Raw genomic sequence first — 19,788 nt, forward strand, 5'->3', positions numbered from 1 at the left:
TCTCTGTATCAGAGGAGCTTACACTCTAATGCCCCCTCCCCCACAGTCACATCAGTCTCTGTACCAGAGGAGCTTACACTCTAATGTCCCCTCCTCCACAGTCCCATCAGTCTCTGTACCAGAGGAGCTTACACTCTAATTTCCCCACCAGGTCCTTCCCTGTCATTACTCTGTGGTGTCATGCAGGGGCGGACTAACAACTCATGGGCCCCCGGGCAATAGGGGATCATGAGGCCCCTGTGTCCTTGCCCAAACTCAAAAAAGCCTATGAAAAAGGTACCAGGGGCATCTCATGGGGCCCCCTACTGACCCTGGGCCCTCGAGCAGTTCCCGAGTTTCCAAATGGTCAGTCTGCCCCTGGTGTCATGGTCTTCATGCATTCTCTAGTATTTCAGGTATCTCAGCAGCGTGATAAGGCCACCACAAGATTGGTGAAATTACGGCAGGAACACGGACACCTGAACTCCAGCCTCTCTGGAGACCTCCATACCAAGGACGCTGCAGTTCGGGGACTTCAGAAAACTCTGACACGGACAGAGGAGGAGCTGACAATAACTGAGATCGATCTACTGAAGAGTCAGGAGGAAGGGAAGCTCATTAATCAGAAGCTGGAGAAGACCATCCAGGAGAAAGCTGAGAAGGAGAACACTCTGAGGAAACTACGAGGAGATCTCTGGGATGCCGGAAACAAGCTGGAAGAAAAGGACAACAAACTGACCAGGTAATTCATTTATTTATAATTTCTATAAACCTGCAGCACTACCCCTGAAGGAGCCCCTTGGAAATTCGGGTTCTCTGTTCTGCACCTCAACCCCAAGAACACCCTCAGCCCCTCGAACACACTACTGCTACTGCAAGCAGTTATAAGAACGTGAGCTTAGATACCTTCAACTTGGCTGTGAGTTAGTTCCAGGAAATAGACACAAGACCGGTTAGTGGTCAATGAACTCGATGTATCGGTACGGGTTGGAATGAATGGTGGTTTGGGTATAAATGAGCACCCAGAAGGTTCAGGCACAGTCTGCCAGACAGTATAATCACTAGGCCAACGTAACTTAGATTGCCGTTCTGTACCACTAGGCCCGGATTAACTCCTGGATCAGCAAAGCCACACACATGGAAGAAAAATATATTTGAAATATATTTTAAAAATATTCTTCCCAAATATATTGACATATATTTGAAATGCTACAAGTTTGGCTGTATTCAATATATTTCAAAATATATATATACATACATATATACAAACATATATATATATATATTCAGTGAGGAACAGAAGTATTTGAACCCGCTGCGATTCTGCAAGTTCTCCCACTTCTCCATCATGGAGGGTGTGACATTCACATTGCAGGGGATTCCCACTCTGAGGACAGAATTCAGGAGATCACATTGTATGATTTGTAAAGAATGTATTTGTCTCGCACGGCTGAACAGAAGGATTTGAACACCTGAGAAACAGCAAGAATTCTGGCTCTCAAAGACCTGTTACTGTGCCTTTATAAAGTCCACCTCTACTCCACTCATTCATCTAACTTAGTAGCACCTGTCTGAGCTCTTTAAAGACACCTGTCCACCCCACAGTCAGTCAGACGCCAACTACTACCATGGGCAAGACCAGAGAGCTGTCAACAGACACCAGAGACAAAATTGTGGACCTCCACAAGGCTGGAAAGGGCTACGGGGCAATGGCCAAGCAGCTTGGTGAAAATAGATCAACTGTTGGAGCAATTGTTAGAAATTGGAAGAGGCTAAAGACGACTGTCAGTCTCCCTCGGACTGGGGCTCCATGCAAGATGTCACCTCGTGGGGGATCACTGATGATAAGAAAGGTGAGGAATCAGCCCAGAACTACAAGGGAGGAGCTGGTCAATGACATGAAGAGAGCTGGGACCACAGTTTCAAAGGTCACTGTCGGTAGAACACTACGCCGTCATGGTTTCCAATCATGCATTGCACGGAAGGTTCCCCTGCTCAAGTCATCACATGTCCAGGCCCGTCTGAAGGTTCCCCTGCTCAAGTCATCACATGTCCAGGCCCGTCTGAAGATTCCCCTGCTCCAGTCATCACATGTCCAGGCCCGTCTGAAGGTTCCCCTGCTCAAGTCATCACATGTCCAGGCCCGTCTGAAGGTTCCCCTGCTCAAGTCATCACATGTCCAGGCCCGTCTGAAGGTTCCCCTGCTCAAGTCATCACATGTCCAGGCCCGTCTGAAGATTCCCCTGCTCCAGTCATCACATGTCCAGGCCCGTCTGAAGGTTCCCCTGCTCCAGTCATCACATGTCCAGGCCCGTCTGAAGTTTGCCAATGACCATCTGGATGATCCAGAGGAGGCATGGGAGAAAGTCATGTGGTCAGAGGAGGCATGGGAGAAAGTCATGTGGTCAGAGGAGGCATGGGAGAAAGTCATATGGTCAGAGGAGGCATGGGAGAAAGTCATGTGGTCAGAGGAGACCAAAGGAGAACTTTTTGGTCAAAACTTCACTCATCGTGTTTGTAGGAGAGAGAAGGATGAGTTGCTTCCCAAGAACACCATCCCTACTGTGAAGCATGGAGGTGGTAACATCATACTTTGGGGATGCTTTTCTGCGAAGGGGACAGGACGACTGCACTGTATTAAGGAGAGGATGAATGGGGCCATTTATGGTGAGATTTTCAGCAACAACCTCCTTCCCTCAGTCAGAGCATTGAAGATGGGTCGTGGCTTGGTCTTCCAACATGACAACGACCCGAAGCACACAGCCAGGAGAACCAAGGAGTGGCTCCATAAGAAGCATATCAAGGTTCTGGAGTGGCCTAGCCAGTCTCCAGACCTAAATCCAATAGAACATCTTTGGAGGGAGCTGAAACTCCGTGTTGCTCAGCGACAGCCCCGGAACCTGACAGATCTAGAGGAGATCGGTGTGGAGGAGGGGGCCAAAATCCCTGTTGCAGTGCAAACCTGGCTAAGGACTACAGGAAACGTCTGACCTCTGTAATTGCAGACAAAGACTTCTGTACCAAATATTAACACGGATCTTCTCAGGGGTCCAAATACTTCTGTTCAGCCGTGCGAGACAAATACATTCTTTACAAATCATACAATGGGATTTCCTGAATTCTGTCCTCAAAGTGGGAATCCCCTGCAATGTGAATGTCAGACCCTCCATGATGGAGAAGTGGGAGAACTTGCAGAATCGCAGGGGGTTCAAATACTTCTGTTCAGCCGTGCGAGACAAATACATTCTTTACAAATCATACAATGTGATTTCCTGAATTCTGTCCTCAGAGTGGGAATGCCCCTACAATGTGATTGTCAGACCCTCCATGATTTCTAAGTGGGGGGTTCAAATACTTCTGTTCCTCACTATATATACTTATATACTGTATGTTGAAATGCGTTATTATTACAAAGCAGATGAAAAATATTTTTTTAAATACATTTCAAATATACTGTATGTCTTTAAAAATACAAATCTACATTTTTGGAATGCATTTACGAATATATGTTAAAATTAACTTTTTTTATATGTTAAAACAAATCTGAAGAATATATATTTAAAAAAATATATACCGTATATACTCAAGTATAAGCCGAGTTTTTCAGCACATTTTTTGTGCTGAAAAACAGCCCCCTCGGCTTATACTCAAGTCAACATCTGCAGATAGTGGGGCAGAGGGGGGACAGGGGGGGCGCGAGGCTCCGTCAAGGGGGGCGCGTACAGGGGTGGGCAGAGGGCTGCTGTCTCTTACCTGGCTCCGGTCCCACGATGTTCCATCCAGGAAGCACTGCTCCTTCCATCACTCCGGCCACTCCTTCACTCCTGCCGCTCGGCTCCGCCACCTCACCGGTGATTGGCCGCCAGAACTGTAGCTCAGGAAAGGTACACAGGCGGCCAATCACGGGCGAGGAGGCGGAGCCGAGCGGACCCGTGAAAATCGAGTGAGGGAAAAGCCGGTAAGTGTGCAGTGCACAGGTGCTGCTGCAACCATATATGCTGGCTGCAGCAGCACCATACTGCAACAGGGGTCAGCAAGTGTCATTGGTGTCAGTGGGAGGAATAGTGCCGCATCATTGGTGTCACTGATACTAATGATGGGGCATTATTCCTCCCACTGACACCAATGATGGGGCACTATTCCTCCCACTGACACCAACGATGGGGCACTATTCCTCCCACTGATACTAATGATGGGGCATTATTCCTCCCACTGACACCAACGATGGGGAACTATTCCTCCCACTGACACCAATGATGGGGCACTATTCCTCCCACTGATACCAAGGATGGGGCACTATTCCTCCCACTGATACTAATGGTGGGGCACTATTCCTCCCACTGACACCAATGATGGGGCACTATTCCTCCCACTGATACCAATGATGGGGCACTATTCCTCCCACTGATACTAATGATGAGGCACTATTCCTCCCACTGACACCAATGATGGGGCACTATTCCTCCCACTGATACTAATGATGGGGCACTATTCCTCCCACTGACACCAATGATGGGGCACTATTCCTCCCACTGATACCAATGATGGGGCACTATTCCTCCCACTGATACCAATGTTGGGGCACTATTCCTCCCACTGATACTAATGATGGGGCATTATTCCTCCCACTGACACCAATGATGGGGCATTATTCCTCCCACTGACACCAATGATGGGGCACTATTCCTCCCACTGATACTAATGATGGGGCACTATTCCTCCCACTGACACCGATGATGGGGCACTATTCCTCCCACTGACACCGATGATGGGGCACTATTCCTCCCACTGACACCGATGATGGGGCACTATTCCTCCCACTGACACCAATGATGGGGCACTATTCCTCCCACTGATACCAATGATGGGGCACTATTCCTCCCACTGACACCAACGATGGGGCACTATTCCTCCCACTGACACCAATGATAGGGCACTATTCCTCCCACTGATACCAATGATGGGGCACTATTCCTCCCACTGACACCGATGATGGGGCACTATTCCTCCCACTGACACCAACGATGGGGCACTATTCCTCCCACTGACACCAATGATGGGGCACTATTCCCTCCCACTGACACCAATGATTGGGCACTATTCCTCCCACTGACACCAACAATGGGGCACTATTCCTCCCACTGATACCAATGATGGGGCACTATTCCCCCCACTGACACCAATGATGCGGCACTATTCCTCCCACTGACACCAGTGATGGGGCACTATTCCTCCCACTGACACCAATGATGGGGCACTATTCCTCCCACTGACACCAGTGATGGGGCACTATTCCTCCCACTGACACCAGTGATGGGGCACTATTTCTCCCACTGACACCAATTTTTTACATTGACTAGTAGGTGCCTCATTTCCCACCCTCGGCTTATACTCGAGTCAATATTTTCCCCCAGTTTTTTGTGGTAAAATTAGGTACCTCGGCTTATATTCGGCTCGGCTTATACTCGAGTATATATGGTATTTTTTAAAATATATTTTTTTTAAATATAGTCTTCAGATTTTTTTTAACATATTAAAAAAAGTAATTTTTGCATATATTTGTAAATGCATTCCAAAAATGTAGATTTGTATTTTACTTACAGTATATCTGAAATGTATTTTTAAAAATATCTTTCATATATCTTGTAATAAAAACACATTTCAACATACAGTGTGTGGGTGTGTATATCATTTTTTTTCTTTATATATATTGAATAAAATTGTAGCATTGCAAATATATGTCAATATATTTGGGAAGAATATTTTTTACATATATTTCAAATATATTTTTCTTCCATGTGGGCAGCAATAAACAGTCATATAAACAGTACCTGCAGTGTGAATGACAATACTATGACTAGTCTAGAGGGCGCTCTAGGTGAATGGCTGGGATAGGGTGCAATGCCCCCTGGGAGGTACAGCTTAGCATAAGCAATATGTAAAGGTCTCTGCGTACCCACATGGAAGAAAAATATATTTGAAATATATTTTAAAAATACGTTCTTAATATATTAACATATATTTCAAATACTACAATTTTGGCCGTAGTCAATATATTTCAATATATTTGTGAATATATTATTAAAAAAATATATTCAGGACACACGCTGAAATATATTTCAAAGCGTAATTTGGAATACATTTACAAGTATATTTGAAAATCTATGTTTAAATGCATTTTTTTAGCTGTTCAAAAATATCTGGAAAATATAATTCAAATTTTATATTTTTAAATATATGCCATATTTTAATTTACATTTTTGGAATACATGTTAAAATATATTTGTGCAGGCCAAAATATTTTAAATATATGTCACGTGTATAATTTTTTTTTTCTAAATTTACTGGAAATATATTTTTCTTCCATGTGGGTGTGTGTGTATATAATTTTTATATATATATATATATATATATATATATATATATATATATATATATATATATTGAATAAAATTGTAGCATTGCAAATATATGTCCATATATTTGGGAAGAATATTTTTTACATATATTTCAAATATTTTTTTCTTCCATGTGGGCAGCAATAAACAGTCATATAAACAGTACCTGCAGTGTGAATGATAATACTATGGCTAGTCTAGAGGGCGCTCTAGGTGAATGGCTGGGATAGGGTGCAATGCCCCCTGGGAGGTACAGCTTAACATAAGCCAGTGTTTCTCAACTCCAGTCCTCGTGGACCCCCAACAGGTCATGTTTTCAGGATTTCCCTCAGATGAAACAGCTGTGGTAATTACTAAGGCAGTGAAACTGATCAAATCACCTGTGCAAAATAATGGAAATCCTGAAAACATGACCTGTTGGGGGTCCATGAGGACTGGAGTTGAGAAACACTGACATAAGCAATATGTAAAGGTCTCTGTGTAGCGGCTGTAGAGACAGTCTTTAATTCTAACTCTTCAGCCGGCTAGCGTCGGGGCCCGGTGATACTGTTGGTGCACACGTGAATAGCCAAGCCTGCAGGCACTAGGTGGCTGTGTGGTCAGTTCCTAAATGTTTCAGTGTTAATCCTCACAGCAACAGCTCACTGGCTCCAGCAATATTGCAGCTCACCATCCAGTCACACGCAGGTATTGATCCACTCTCTGCTCTGCACCCAGATTACTCCGGGCCCCTCAAACTCAGCACTCAGGACCTCGCTCAGGCCACCGATATGCAGCAGTGAAGGTGCACGCTGCACTGTCTCCCTTACGGCAAGAGGCACCTGCGTTCTGTACAGAGAGTGCAGCTCTTCAGCCGGCTAGCGTCGGGGCCCGGTGATACTGTTGGTGCACACGTGAATAGCCAAGCCTGCAGGCACTAGGTGGCTGTGTGGTCAGTTCCTAAATGTTTCAGTGTTAATCCTCACAGCAACAGCTCACTGGCCCCAGCAATATTGCAGCTCACCATTCGGTCACACGCAGGAATTGGTCCAATCTCTGCTCTGCACCCAGGTTACTCCGGGCCCCTCAAACTCAGCACTCAGGACCTCGCTCAGGCCACCGATATACAGCAGTGAAGGTGCACGCTGCACTGTCTCCCTTACGGCAAGAGGCACCTGCGTTCTGTACAGAGAGTGCAGCTCTTTCCCCTCCTCCCGGCAATCTCTCTCCGGAAAACATAGTTCAAAATCTCTTGAGTCTCTCCTGTGGACTACAGTTCCCACAGTGCAGTGCTGCCTGACTCGGTCTATCAAACTCTTCAGTAGCTCCCTCCTGTGGCTGAAATACTGTCAACCAGTTCAGCACCGCAGGGAGCAGCTGCAGCCAGTATTTCTCTCACTTCAATTGTTAGCCAAGCACCTGGCTACAAACCCGATTGGCTGAGACTTTCACCTGATCGCCATCTTCACTCCGACAGACTTGGTCTTCTGTATATAAATGGAGAAAGCTGTTCCTGCCCATCCAATCCAAACGATGATGTGTATAGAGTACGTACAATTCTGGTGCAAATCCAAACACTCTGAAAACGCCAATGTTCACAAAGTGCTCCCAGTCCAGTTGAAAGTATAAAGGTGCAAATAAAGTGCAAAGAAATATGTGCTGCGACTCTTCCTAAGAAGTACTTGGTACAAACTCCACTCCAAACTCCTCCAGTCTGTGTCACCACCCACTGATCCACCAGGGACCAAACTCACCAGATGTTGTTGACCCCCCTAGACCAGGGGTCTCGTTCAAACAAAGGGCCAGTCCTTCAGACTTTATGAGGGCCAGGTTGTGGCCAGTGGGTGTAGAAAATGTCCAGGGCCCAGCATCAGTGAAAATAAACATGGCCTCGGGGTTGGTGGTCAGTAGGAGGAAGAGTAGTCCCCCATTATTGGTACTAGTGTGAGGAATAGTGCCCCATCATTGGTGTCAGTGGGAGGAATAGTGCCCCATCATTGGTGTCAGTGGGAGGAATACTGCCCTATCATTGGTGTCAGTGGGAGGAATAGTGCCCCAACATTGGTGTCAGTGGGAGGAATAGTCCCCCATCATTGGTATCAGTGGGAGGAATAGTGCCCCATCGTTGGTGTCAGTTAGAGGAATAGTGCCCCATCATTGGTATCAGTGGGAGTAATAGTGCCCCATCATTGGTGTCAGTGGGAGGAATAGTGCCCCATCGTTGGTGTCAGTTAGAGGAATAGTGCCCCATCATTGGTATCAGTGGGAGGAATAGTGTCCCGTCATTGGTGTCAGTGGGAGGAATAGTGCCCCGTCATTGGTGTCGGTGGGAGGAATAGCGCCCCGTCATTGGTGTCGGTGGGAGGAATAGCTCCCCGTCATTGGTGTCGGTGGGAGGAATAGCGCCCCATCATTGGTGTCGGTGGGAGGAATAGCGTCCCATCATTGGTGTCGGTGGGAGGAATAGCGCCCCATCATTGGTGTCAGTGGGAGGAATAGTGCCCCATCATTGGTGTCGGTGGGAGGAATAGCGCCCCATCATTGGTGTCGGTGGGAGGAATAGCGCCCCATCATTGGTGTCGGTGGGAGGAATAGTGTCCTATCATTGGTGTCAGTGGGAGGAATAGTGCCCCAACATTGGTGTCAGTGGGAGGAATAGTCCCCCATCATTGGTATCAGTGGGAGGAATAGTGCCCCATCGTTGGTGTCAGTTAGAGGAATAGTGCCCCATCATTGGTATCAGTGGGAGTAATAGTGCCCCATCATTGGTGTCAGTGGGAGGAATAGTGCCCCATCGTTGGTGTCAGTTAGAGGAATAGTGCCCCATCATTGGTATCAGTGGGAGGAATAGTGTCCCGTCATTGGTGTCAGTGGGAGGAATAGCGCCCCGTCATTGGTGTCGGTGGGAGGAATAGCGCCCCGTCATTGGTGTCGGTGGGAGGAATAGCGCCCCGTCATTGGTGTCGGTGGGAGGAATAGCGCCCCATCATTGGTGTCGGTGGGAGGAATAGCGTCCCATCATTGGTGTCGGTGGGAGGAATAGCGCCCCATCATTGGTGTCGGTGGGAGGAATAGTGCCCCATCATTGGTGTCGGTGGGAGGAATAGTGCCCCATCATTGGTGTCGGTGGGAGGAATAGCGCCCCATCATTGGTGTCGGTGGGAGGAATAGTGTCCTATCATTGGTGTCAGTAGGAGGAATTGTGTCCCATCATTGGTATCGGTGGGAAGAATAGTGTCCCATCATTGGTATCGGTGGGAGGAATAGTGCCCCATCATTGGTATCAGTGGGAGGAATAGTGTCCCATCATTGGTGTCGGTAGGAGGAATAGTGTCCCTTCATTGGTATCAGTGGAAGGAATAGTGCCCCATCATTGGTGTCAGTGGGAGGAATAGTGTCCCATCATTGGTGTTAGTGGGAGGAATATTGCCCCATCATTGTTGTCAGTGGGAGGAATAGTGCCCCGTCATTGGTGTCAGTGGGAGGAATAGTGCCCCAACGTTGGTGTCAGTGGGAGGAATAGTGCCCCATCGTTGGTGTCAGTGGGAGGAATTGTGCCCCATTGTTGGTGTCAGTGGGAGGAATAGTGCCCCATCGTTGGTGTCCGTGGGAGGAATAGTGCCCCATCATTGGTGTCAGTGGGAGGAATAGTGCCCCATCATTGGTGTCAGTGGGAGGAATAGTGCCTCATCATTGGTGTCAGTGGGAGAAATAGTGCCCCAACATTGGTGTCAGTGGGAGGAATAGTGCCCCAACATTGGTGTCAGTGGGAGGAATAGTCCCCCATCATTGGTGTCAGTGGGAGGAATAGTGTCCCATCATTGGTGTCAGTGGGAGGAATAGTGTCCCATCATTGGTATCAGTGGGAGGAATAGTGTCCCATCATTGGTGTCAGTGGGAGGAATAGTGCCTCATCATTGGTGTCAGTGGGAGGAATAGTGCCCCAACATTGGTGTCAGTGGGAGGAATAGTGCCCCAACATTGGTGTCAGTGGGAGGAATAATGCCCCATCATTGGTGTCAGTCGGAGGAATAGTGCCGCAAGGGCCAAATATAGGCTAGCAAAGGTGTGCATCTGGCCCTCGGGCCCCAGTTTAGAGACCCCTGCCCTAGACTTACACCAAGGAAGATTAAGATGCGCTTACAGTATGTCACAAACCTGCTTTGTACACTATGCCATCATCCAGGGACCAATGTTCTGAAAATTCACATCGCCCATAAAAAAAGAGGACGCAGAAGAAAAAACAAACAATCCTCATCGCATAATACTGTTTATTAAAATCCATAGAGCTACACTCACACAGTAGGGTGCCTCCCCTTGCACCCGGAATGATCTGCCAGTTGCAGCACACATTTATTTTGCACTTTGAAGTGGACTTAGTGAGCACTTCCTGAACATTGGCTCTTTTAAAGGCACGACTATACTGTAAATGTTGTGGGATTGAGGCGATTAAACTCAAGCAATAGGTGCGTTTACAATGAGTAGCGACAGCCCACTTTTATTGAAATAAACGGAAAGCAAAGTTCACATGTACATCAGTGGCCCATGCAGGGGGTTCTTCCACACAATGTGCACAAACGAAAATACCAAACCACCTGGCTCACTTGTTGGCAGCACTGCTTCTCTTACCAGTCCCTTTGACTGTGTTGTCCAGCTCTCCTGGAAAACTTGGCTTTTCAGCCTTAAATCACAGCACAGCCCATCTCTGACCTATGGATTCTCCTGACACCCTGGTATTAGCTGACCTGACTCCTGGAACAAGACCTTGGTGAGACCCTCTGTCTCCTGATTTCTGGCTGGGGCACCTCTGACCCTTTGATGAGACCCTCTGTCTCCTAGCTTCTGGCTGGGGCACCTCTGACCCCTTGATGAGACCCTCTGTCTCCTAGCTTCTGGCTGGGGCACCTCTGACCCCTTGATGAGACCCTCTGTCTGCTGACTTCTGGCTGGGGAACCTCTGACCCCTTGATGAGACCCTCTGTTTCTCGGCTTCTGGCTGAGGCACTTCTGACCCCTTGGTGAGACCATCTGTTTTGTGGCTTCTGGTTGGGGCACCTCTGATCCATGGGTGATACCCTCGGTCTCTCAGCTTCTAGTTGGGGCACCTCTGACCCCTTGGTGAGACCCCCTGTCTTCTAGCTTCTGGCTGGGGCACCTCTGACCACTTGGTGAGACCTTCTGTCTCTTGGCTTCTGGCTGGGGCATCTCTGACCCCTAGATGAGACCCTCTGTCTCATGGCTTCTGGCATGGACACCTCTGACCTCTTGATGAGACCCTCTGTTTCTCTGCTTCTTGCTGGGGCACCTCTGACCCCTTGGTGTAATCCTCTGTGTCTTCACTTCTGACTGAGGAACGTCTGACCCCTTGGATGAGACCCTCTGTTTCATGGCTTCTGGCTGGGGAACCTCTGTTCTCTTGATGAGATCCTCTTTTTCTCGGCTTCTAACTGGGAACCACTGACCACTGGGTGAGACCCTCTGTCTTGTGGCTTCTGGCTGGGGCACCCTGACCACTGGATCAGATCCTCTGTTTCGTGGCTTCTGACTGGGGCACTTCAGACCACTGGATGAGACCATCTGTCTCCTGGCTTCTGGCTGACCCCTTGGTTACATAGTTAGTATGGCTGAAAAAAGACAAAAGTCCATCCAGTTCAGCCATAAAAAAAAATTAATAATCCTACACCCACAGTTGATCCAGAGGAAGGCAAACAAAAAAACCAGCAAAAGCACGATCCAATTTGCTCCTGCAGAGGAAACATTCCTTCCTGACCCCCCGAGAGGCAATCAGATATTCCCTGGATCAATGTTCCCTATAAATGTTATATCCAGTTATATTCTGTGTATCCAAGAAAGAATCCAGGACTTTCCTACAGCAATCCACTGAGCTGGCCACACCCAACTCTGGGGGAGTCTATTCCACATTCTCACAGCTCTTACTGTGAAGAAACCTTTCTGTGTTTGGAGATTCAATATCTTTTTCTCCCGATGTAATGAGCACCCCCTTGTCCTCTGTGATGACCTCAGGGTGAATAACTTGGTGAGACTCTGTCTCGTAGCCTCTAGCTGGGGCCCCCTGATCCTTGGATGAGACCCTCTGACTTCTGGTTGGGGTACCTCTGACCCCTGAGCGAGACCCTCTGTCTCATGGCCTCTGGCTGGGGCCCCCTGACCCTGGTGAGACCTTCTGTCTCCCACACTGGAAGCGGTCTCCACAACTGGGAGCCGTCTTTGAAACTGGGAGCCGTCTTTGAAACTGGGAGCCGTCTTTGAAACTGGGAGCCATCTCCAAAACTGGGAGCCGTCTCCACAACTGGGAGCCGTCTTTGAAACTGGGAGCCATCTCCACAACTGGGAGCCGTCTTTGAAACTGGGAGCCATCTCCACAACTGGGAGCCGTCTTTGAAACTGGGAGCCGTCTTTGAAACTGGGAGCCGTCTTTGAAACTGGCCACAGCCCTGAGCTTTTCTCATACCTGTGTAAATAATGGTCTTGCACTCCTGTGCACTCAGACAGGTTGCAGGCATCTGGCAAAACCCGGACACAGGATTGAGAGTTCCAATCCAGAATCACAGAATCCAGAAGAACCCAAAAAACACAGCATCCTCTGCTCAGAAATCGTAATCTGGAGCATCGCATTGACCCTAAATGTGAATCTTGTGTCACATTTTGATATGTTCTCCCAGGGAGAGAGCCTGCCCCTGTCACATATGTGCTGTATATGTATTCAGTATTTGGCTTTGCACCAGCATTGTCTGTACTCTATACAGTCTCATTGGGATTGGACTGAAAGGCCAAGCACGGCTTTTGTCATTTATAACCCCAATATATTGTCTGTAACAATCGTCAACCATTAGAACAGCAGCTACCCCAAAGAATGTCATATTTTTCCTTCATATTTGTTTACAGTTCTTTACTTTCTCAGAGATATTCAGTCACCTATCGGAAATTGTTGCACGGGTGATTTTATGTGTGACTTGTTTTCTGGCCTGAATGATGGTGTCAGTACTTGAACATCTGAGTTGTTTAGTCCTTCAGCACCATGGATAACTCCTAAGTCTTCTCTAGTTGGTTTGTCTGATGTAGTGTTTGTTTAACCGCCCAATCACACGTGACAACGCCTGAATGTGAGTACAGGGTCATTGTAACAGGTTATGTAGTCACTCAGACTGGATATAGATCCATAAAAAATAAAATACAACCGTATCCTCAGAATTAGGGATGAGTTGAATGTACCCAGGCTTGGTTCAAGGCAGGTTCGGCAAATATTACTAAAGTATCACATTCGATGGGTGCTGACTGTAATGACCATTGTCTCGGCCAGCCTTTCTCAACCAGGGTGCCCAGGCACCCCGGGGTGCATTGAGGTTTCTTCAGCGGTGCCTTGGCAAAATGTCTAAAAATGACCCAAAACTTGTTACAAAGCCACATGTTTTCATTGTGCACCATTACGACCTTCTAGCCGCCGGCGTCCTGACAACCAATGACATCATCAGTTGATAAGAAGGATGTCAGCTGCCTTCCCGGTATCCTTGTTTGACTCTCTCCCGCCCCTCTCCATCAGTGCTGGGGGTCACATTAGCTCAGTGATGGAAAAAAACTGAGGGAGAAGAGAAACAATGGAATACTAATCAGTACCCGTGTGCAAAAGTGTATTTGCTTTGAAAGAATAAATCACCTCTAACGTTGGGTGTCCTACGTATATGGATGTAGCGGAGTTATATAAAACTATTAGAATAGTTTTTTTTTTACATTTTAGAATGGGGTGCCCCGGGACTTTCTCTAATTTTAATGGGTGCTTTAAGACTGTCCATAATTTTAATGGGTGCATCAAGACTGTCCATAATTTTAATGGGTGCATCAAGACTGTCCATAATTTAATGGGTGCCTCGGGATTGTCCATAATTTTAATGGGTGCCTCAAGACTGTCCATAATTTTAATGGGTGCCTCGGGATTGTCCATAATTTTAATGGGTGCCTCAAGACTGTCCATAATTTTAATGGGTGCCTCGGGATTGTCCATAATTTTAATGGGTGCCTCGGGATTGTCCATAATTTTAATGGGTGCCTCAAGACTGTCCATAATTTTAATGGGTGGTCCATAATTTTAATGGGTGCCTCACGACTGTCCATAATTTTAATGGGTGCCTCGGGATTGTCCATAATTTTAATGGGTGCTTCAAGACTGTCCATAATTTTAATGGGTGCCTCGGGATTGTCCATAATTTTAATGGGTGCCTCAAGACTGTCCATAATTTTAATGGGTGCCTCGGGATTGTCCATAATTTTAATGGGTGCCTCGGGATTGTCCATAATTTTAATGGGTGCCTCAAGACTGTCCATAATTTTAATGGGTGCCTCAAGACTGTCCATAATTTTAATGGGTGCCTCAAGACTGTCCATAATTTTAATGGGTGCATCAAGACTGTCCATAATTTTAATGGGTTCCTCAAGACTGTCCATAATTTTAATGGGTGCCTCGGGATTGTCCATAATTTTAATGGGTGCCTCAAGACTGTCCATAATTTTAATGGGTGCCTCGGGATTGTCCATAATTTTAATGGGTGCCTCAAGACTGTCCATAATTTTAATGGGTGCCTCGGGATTGTCCATAATTTTAATGGGTGCCTCAAGACTGTCCTTAATTTTAATGGGTGCCTCGGGATTGTCCATAATTTTAATGGGTGCCTCAAGACTGTCCATAATTTTAATGGGTGCCTCAGGATTGTCCGTAATTTTAATGGGTGCCTCAAGACTGTCCATAATTTTTAATGGGTGCCTCGGGATTGTCCATAATTTTAATGGGTGCCTCGGGATTGTCCATAATTTTAATGGGTGCCTCAAGACTGTCCATAATTTTTAATGGGTGCCTCAAGACTGTCCATAATTTTAATGGGTGCCTCAAGACTGTCCATAATTTCCCCATCCCCCAAATTCCATGCTAGACCCTTTGGGTCTTGTATGAATTTTAAGGGAGAATCCCGTTCAATAATCAAGGAAGAAAAAAATGTATGGTCTCCCAAAAAAATCTGTACCAGGCCCTTATCTGAGTAACACCCTGGAAAAGCACCTTTCCCCATACTCATGAGGACAAGGACCCCCCCCCCCCCCCCCCCCCAACCCTGGCCTAGTGGTTGTGGAAGTCTGCATGCAGGAGGTTTATTAAAATCTGCAAGCCCCTTTTTTTCAATAAGGGGACACTCAGATATTATCCCTCCCATGTGAGTAAGGGGTATTTGGTATCCCCACTTTTTCACACAAAAAATAAAGGCACATAGTTTTTAGCAAGTTCTTTTGGAAAGAAAAAAAAGAAAAGTTCCACATTGACCAGTGATGCCTATCTATATGAAGCCAGGTACTCACTGAAAGAAAAATACTCTTGCAAACCATTCCCATTGCTGACTTGCACCAAATGACATCTCCTGGGGCCCTATTGCTGCAAGTATACAAACAGAGGGGGGAGGGTCTCACAGGTAATGTCATTGATCTAATAGAGCCACTGCGATTTTATTTCAGGCCTTCCACTGTGCTAGTCTTCCCAGGCTAGACAGGCTGTCCTGTTCTTCAGACTGCTGGGAGTAGAGATCTCTCTTTTCATCTTTTTCCTCCTTCCTTTCCTCGGTTCCAGCCTGGAGGCAGAGCCCCCCTTCCCCAGGGTCCCCTCCCAGGCCTCATGACTCCAGCTCAGTACTCCATCTTCCACCCGACTCCCCCTTCTGACCAGGCTCTTTAATAATTATGGGCTGACCCAGCCACCCTGCCAGGCCTCCTGCCTGGGGATTGTCCAGATTGCCATGAATATGCAGATCACAGCCTCTTGGCCATCTTCTGGAAGATTCTAGAACCATGGGGAGGTACCAGAGGCCTGACCTGTAGAGCCCTCCAGCATGTCCTAACGTAAACCCAAAACAATTCCCCAGGCTCACCACACCACTGTGAGTCACAGCTTTGCCTAATCTCTAACCATTCACTAAAGTATACCTCCCAATGTTTTGAGATGGGAATGAGGGACACCTCTTAGCAAATGTATGTAGGCATAGGACACACCCCTTCCACTCCCCCTTAAAGGAGAATTATAAAAAAAAATTTAGTTAAAACTACAAATGTTTTCGTTTTTTGTTTTTTTTACCACTACTGTTCCATTATACTGGCTTAGAAACTGGATGAAAGGTTTAGCTATGGAAAACACTTTATGAAAGATAAAAAGTGCATTTTATACACAACTATATAGATCAGACCAAAATGAGGGACAAGTGAGGAGGAAAGAGGGACAGAGGGACTTTGTTTCAAATCGGGGACAGTCCCCCGAAACCAGGGACAGTTGGGAGCTATGCTGGAGGATGCTACATATAGTAGTGGTAGACATGTTGATACTAATGTTTGGCTCCTGTCGAAGGGGCTAAAAGTCCAGTTTGGACAAACATCTGAACCACCAAAGTTCTGGGGTTTCTGCTATAATGTTCAATTATGTACAGGTGTCCTCCTCTAGCAATGTGAGGTCCACACTCTCCCTTACCCTGTTCGGGACTCTAAAACTGCATTCTTCAGCAAGTCTTCATTATTGACTGGCCATGCTTATGGGAGGCCTGGCGCCCAGATCTTATTCCCAGCACGTTATAGATGCTGCATGGATGGCAGTCAGTGTGCAATTGTTTTAAAAGTAGATTGATAACAGGCGGGAAAGAGGTTTTATGGAGGAATTAACATATTCAGAGCTGCTACCTGCTGTAGTTTTTCTAAAACTTGACTTTGGTTAAAGTGAAGCATTTTGCACCATTTACTGTATATAGACCATTTATGGATTTGTTAATGGTGATCATATCCCCCATTAACCCCTCGCCTACCAGGCACTTCTACCCCCTTCCTTATCAGGCCAATTTTCAGCTTTCAGCGCTGCCGCACTTTGATTGACAATTGCGCGGTCATGCAACATTGTACCCATATGAAATTTTGATCATTTTTTTCTCACAAATAGAGCTTTCTTTTGGTGGTATTTAATTGTCACTGGGCACTTTACTTTTTGCGCTATAAATAAAAAAAGTGCAAAAAATTTGAAAAAAAAAAAAAAATTTCTTTGTTTCTATTATAAAATTTTTCAAACAGGTATTTTTTCTCCTTCACTGATGTGCGTTGATGAGGCAGCACTGATGGGCACTGATAGGCGGCACTGATGGGCACTGATAGGCAGCACTAAAGGGCACTGATAGGCAGTACTAATGAGGTGGCACGGATAGGCGGCACTAATATGCAGCACTGATAGGCGGCACTGATAGGTGACACTGATGATGGGTACTGATAGACGGCACTGACTGGCATCACTGCTGGGCACTGACTGGCGGCACTGACTGGCACAACCCCTGGGCACTGACTGGTGGCACTGACTGGCAGCACTGCTGGGCTGCACTGGTGGGTGGCACTGGTGGGCAGCACAGGTGGGTAGGCACAGGTGGGTGGCACTGGTGGGCACAGGTGGGTGGGCACAGGTGGGTGGCACTTCTGGGCACAGGTAGGTGGCACTTCTGGGCACAGGTGTGTGACACTGCAGAGTGGCACAGGTGGGTGCACTGCTGGGCACAGGTGGGTGCACTGCTGGGCACAGGTGGGTGATCTGCTGGGCACAGGTGGGCGGAGCTAGTGGGCGCACTGCTGGGCACAGGTGGGCGGAACTTGTGGGTGGCACTGCTGGGCACCGATCATCAGGGCACTGATCATCAGTGCCCTGATGATCGGTGCCGATCCCCGCTCTGACAACTGCCGGTTCTCGGCAGTACTTTCCTCACGATCTGACAGCGTGAGGAAAGTGCAGCCGAGAACCGGCACTTGCATTTCCCTGTGATCAGCGTGTCATTGGACACCGCTGATCACGTGGTAAAAGGCCGCTGGGATCGGCCTTTTACCACATCACGTGATCAGCTGTGTCCGTAGGACACAGCGATCACGGAGATCGCAGGAGAGCGCGTTCTGGGGGGCGTCATATGACGTCCACCCAGAACCTGCCGGCCGCAGTGAAGCCGTCATTCGGCTATCTGCGGTTGGCAACTAGTTAATCTCCTCTTCTCAGTAGAGAATACATTCAGTTCCTCTAATCTTTCCTCATAGCTGATCTCCTCCATGCCTCGTATCAGTTTGGTAGCCCTTCTCTGTACTTTCTCCAGCTTCCCGATATCCCAAAACTGAACTGCATTTCCCAGATAAGACCTTGCTAATGATTTGTGCAGATTATGTCTCTCTCTCTGAAGTCCATACCTCTTTTATACCCTAGAAGCTGCAGGTTGGAATTGTGTGCTATTAAAAGTTTCATGACCTACCAGATTACCCAGATCCTTCTCCACCACTGACTCCCTCAAATGTAAAATACTATCATGCATGTATCATTCTGTAATTATAAAGCAGGTATGAGCAAAAAAGAATGTCTCAATATTAGTCTGCTAGTGAGTAAAGTTCATGATAACTGTGCATGTTGAGGAGCACACCAGGAGAAGAGCAGCTTGGTCCCCAGCATGTCCCAAACAGGTTTTTGAGTTAATAGGAAAAATAAGATTAGTTGGCTATGTTCTCTAGCAAACAATGTATCTATTGCTGACACATATGAGTGATCTGAAGTTTCCCTTTAACTCTCGCCCAAGGTGTGAAGACAATCTGGAATCAGTCAACTTGCAAAAGAGAAATGCCGACCAGACAATCTCTCATATGAGGAATTCTCTCTCCGGTGTCCAGCAGAAACTGAAGATAAAGGAGGACAGTCTGTCCAGGAAGGATAGAGAACTGGATGACACAAAGAGGACAATCCCGCAAGTGCAGGAGAGCCTGAGGAACTTACAAGAGGAGCTGAAGAAGCTGAGCAACCTGGAAGAGAGGCTGAGTGACCTGGAGGAGGGGCTAAGTGACATGGAGGAGGAGCTTAGTAACCTGAAGAACAAGCTGGGGGGAGCTGCCAAGTGCTTCCGTAAAAGCTGTGAGTGTACTACAAATGTATTGTGGTGGGAATTCAGACGTTAGCCTGTTCCTTCCAAATAAATTCTGGTTTATCCAACAATTCACATTGACATCTACATTTGTTTGAAGAAAAGACAATACTTACTGTACCTCTCCTGTTGCTGCTTATGAGAAATCCTCCTCTGAAGTGTTTTCTGCAAACAAAACTTCCAGCAGTGTTGATATGCTGTGTCCAACAAAGTGCTCAATGCTTCCTCCTGATGATCTCCTGCATCGTGTAGTGATGTAGGGAAGACCCACTGAGCAGTATGGGGTACACAGCACATCAGTACTCCCAGAAACCTTGTCTTCTGAGGAGGGTTTCCTCACAATGGAGCAGCAGCAGGAAAGGTAATGACACACAACTGTATGAGGAGCCTGAGATGATGAGGATGGCCTCTCAAACAATTCCCATCCTAGGACCCCTGGAAATAAAGATAGGACCTGAGAAAGTTCTGGA

The 19,788-nt window shown here is 47.1% G+C and overlaps 1 protein-coding gene across 1 annotated transcript; it reads left to right on the forward strand.

Annotated features, from left to right (window-relative positions):
* The first annotated feature begins 365 nt into the window (after positions 1–365).
* LOC149449583 (uncharacterized) lies at positions 366–19,352 on the forward strand. The gene is made up of 2 exons (XM_089693040.1): positions 366–721; positions 18,980–19,352. The coding sequence occupies exons 1-2, from the start codon at positions 366–368 to the stop codon at positions 19,350–19,352; spliced, it is 729 nt and encodes a 242-aa protein (XP_089549166.1).
* Positions 19,353–19,788: the final 436 nt, after the last annotated feature.

The sequence above is a fragment of the Staurois parvus genome, unplaced genomic scaffold (genome assembly GCF_062004578.1).
Source record: "Staurois parvus isolate SC_StPar_1 unplaced genomic scaffold, SC_StPar_1.0 ptg000611l, whole genome shotgun sequence".
NCBI lineage: Eukaryota > Metazoa > Chordata > Amphibia > Anura > Ranidae > Staurois > Staurois parvus.

What these genes read in the sequence shown, in the direction of transcription:
- LOC149449583 (XM_089693040.1), top strand. Translation starts at nt 366, where the DNA reads ATGGTCTTCATGCATTCTCTAGTATTTCAGGTATCTCAGCAGCGTGAT. An exon ending in AAGGACAACAAACTGACCAG is followed by an intron (nt 722 to 18,979) that starts GTAATTCATTTA and finishes CTCTCGCCCAAG; the next exon opens with GTGTGAAGACAATCTGGAAT.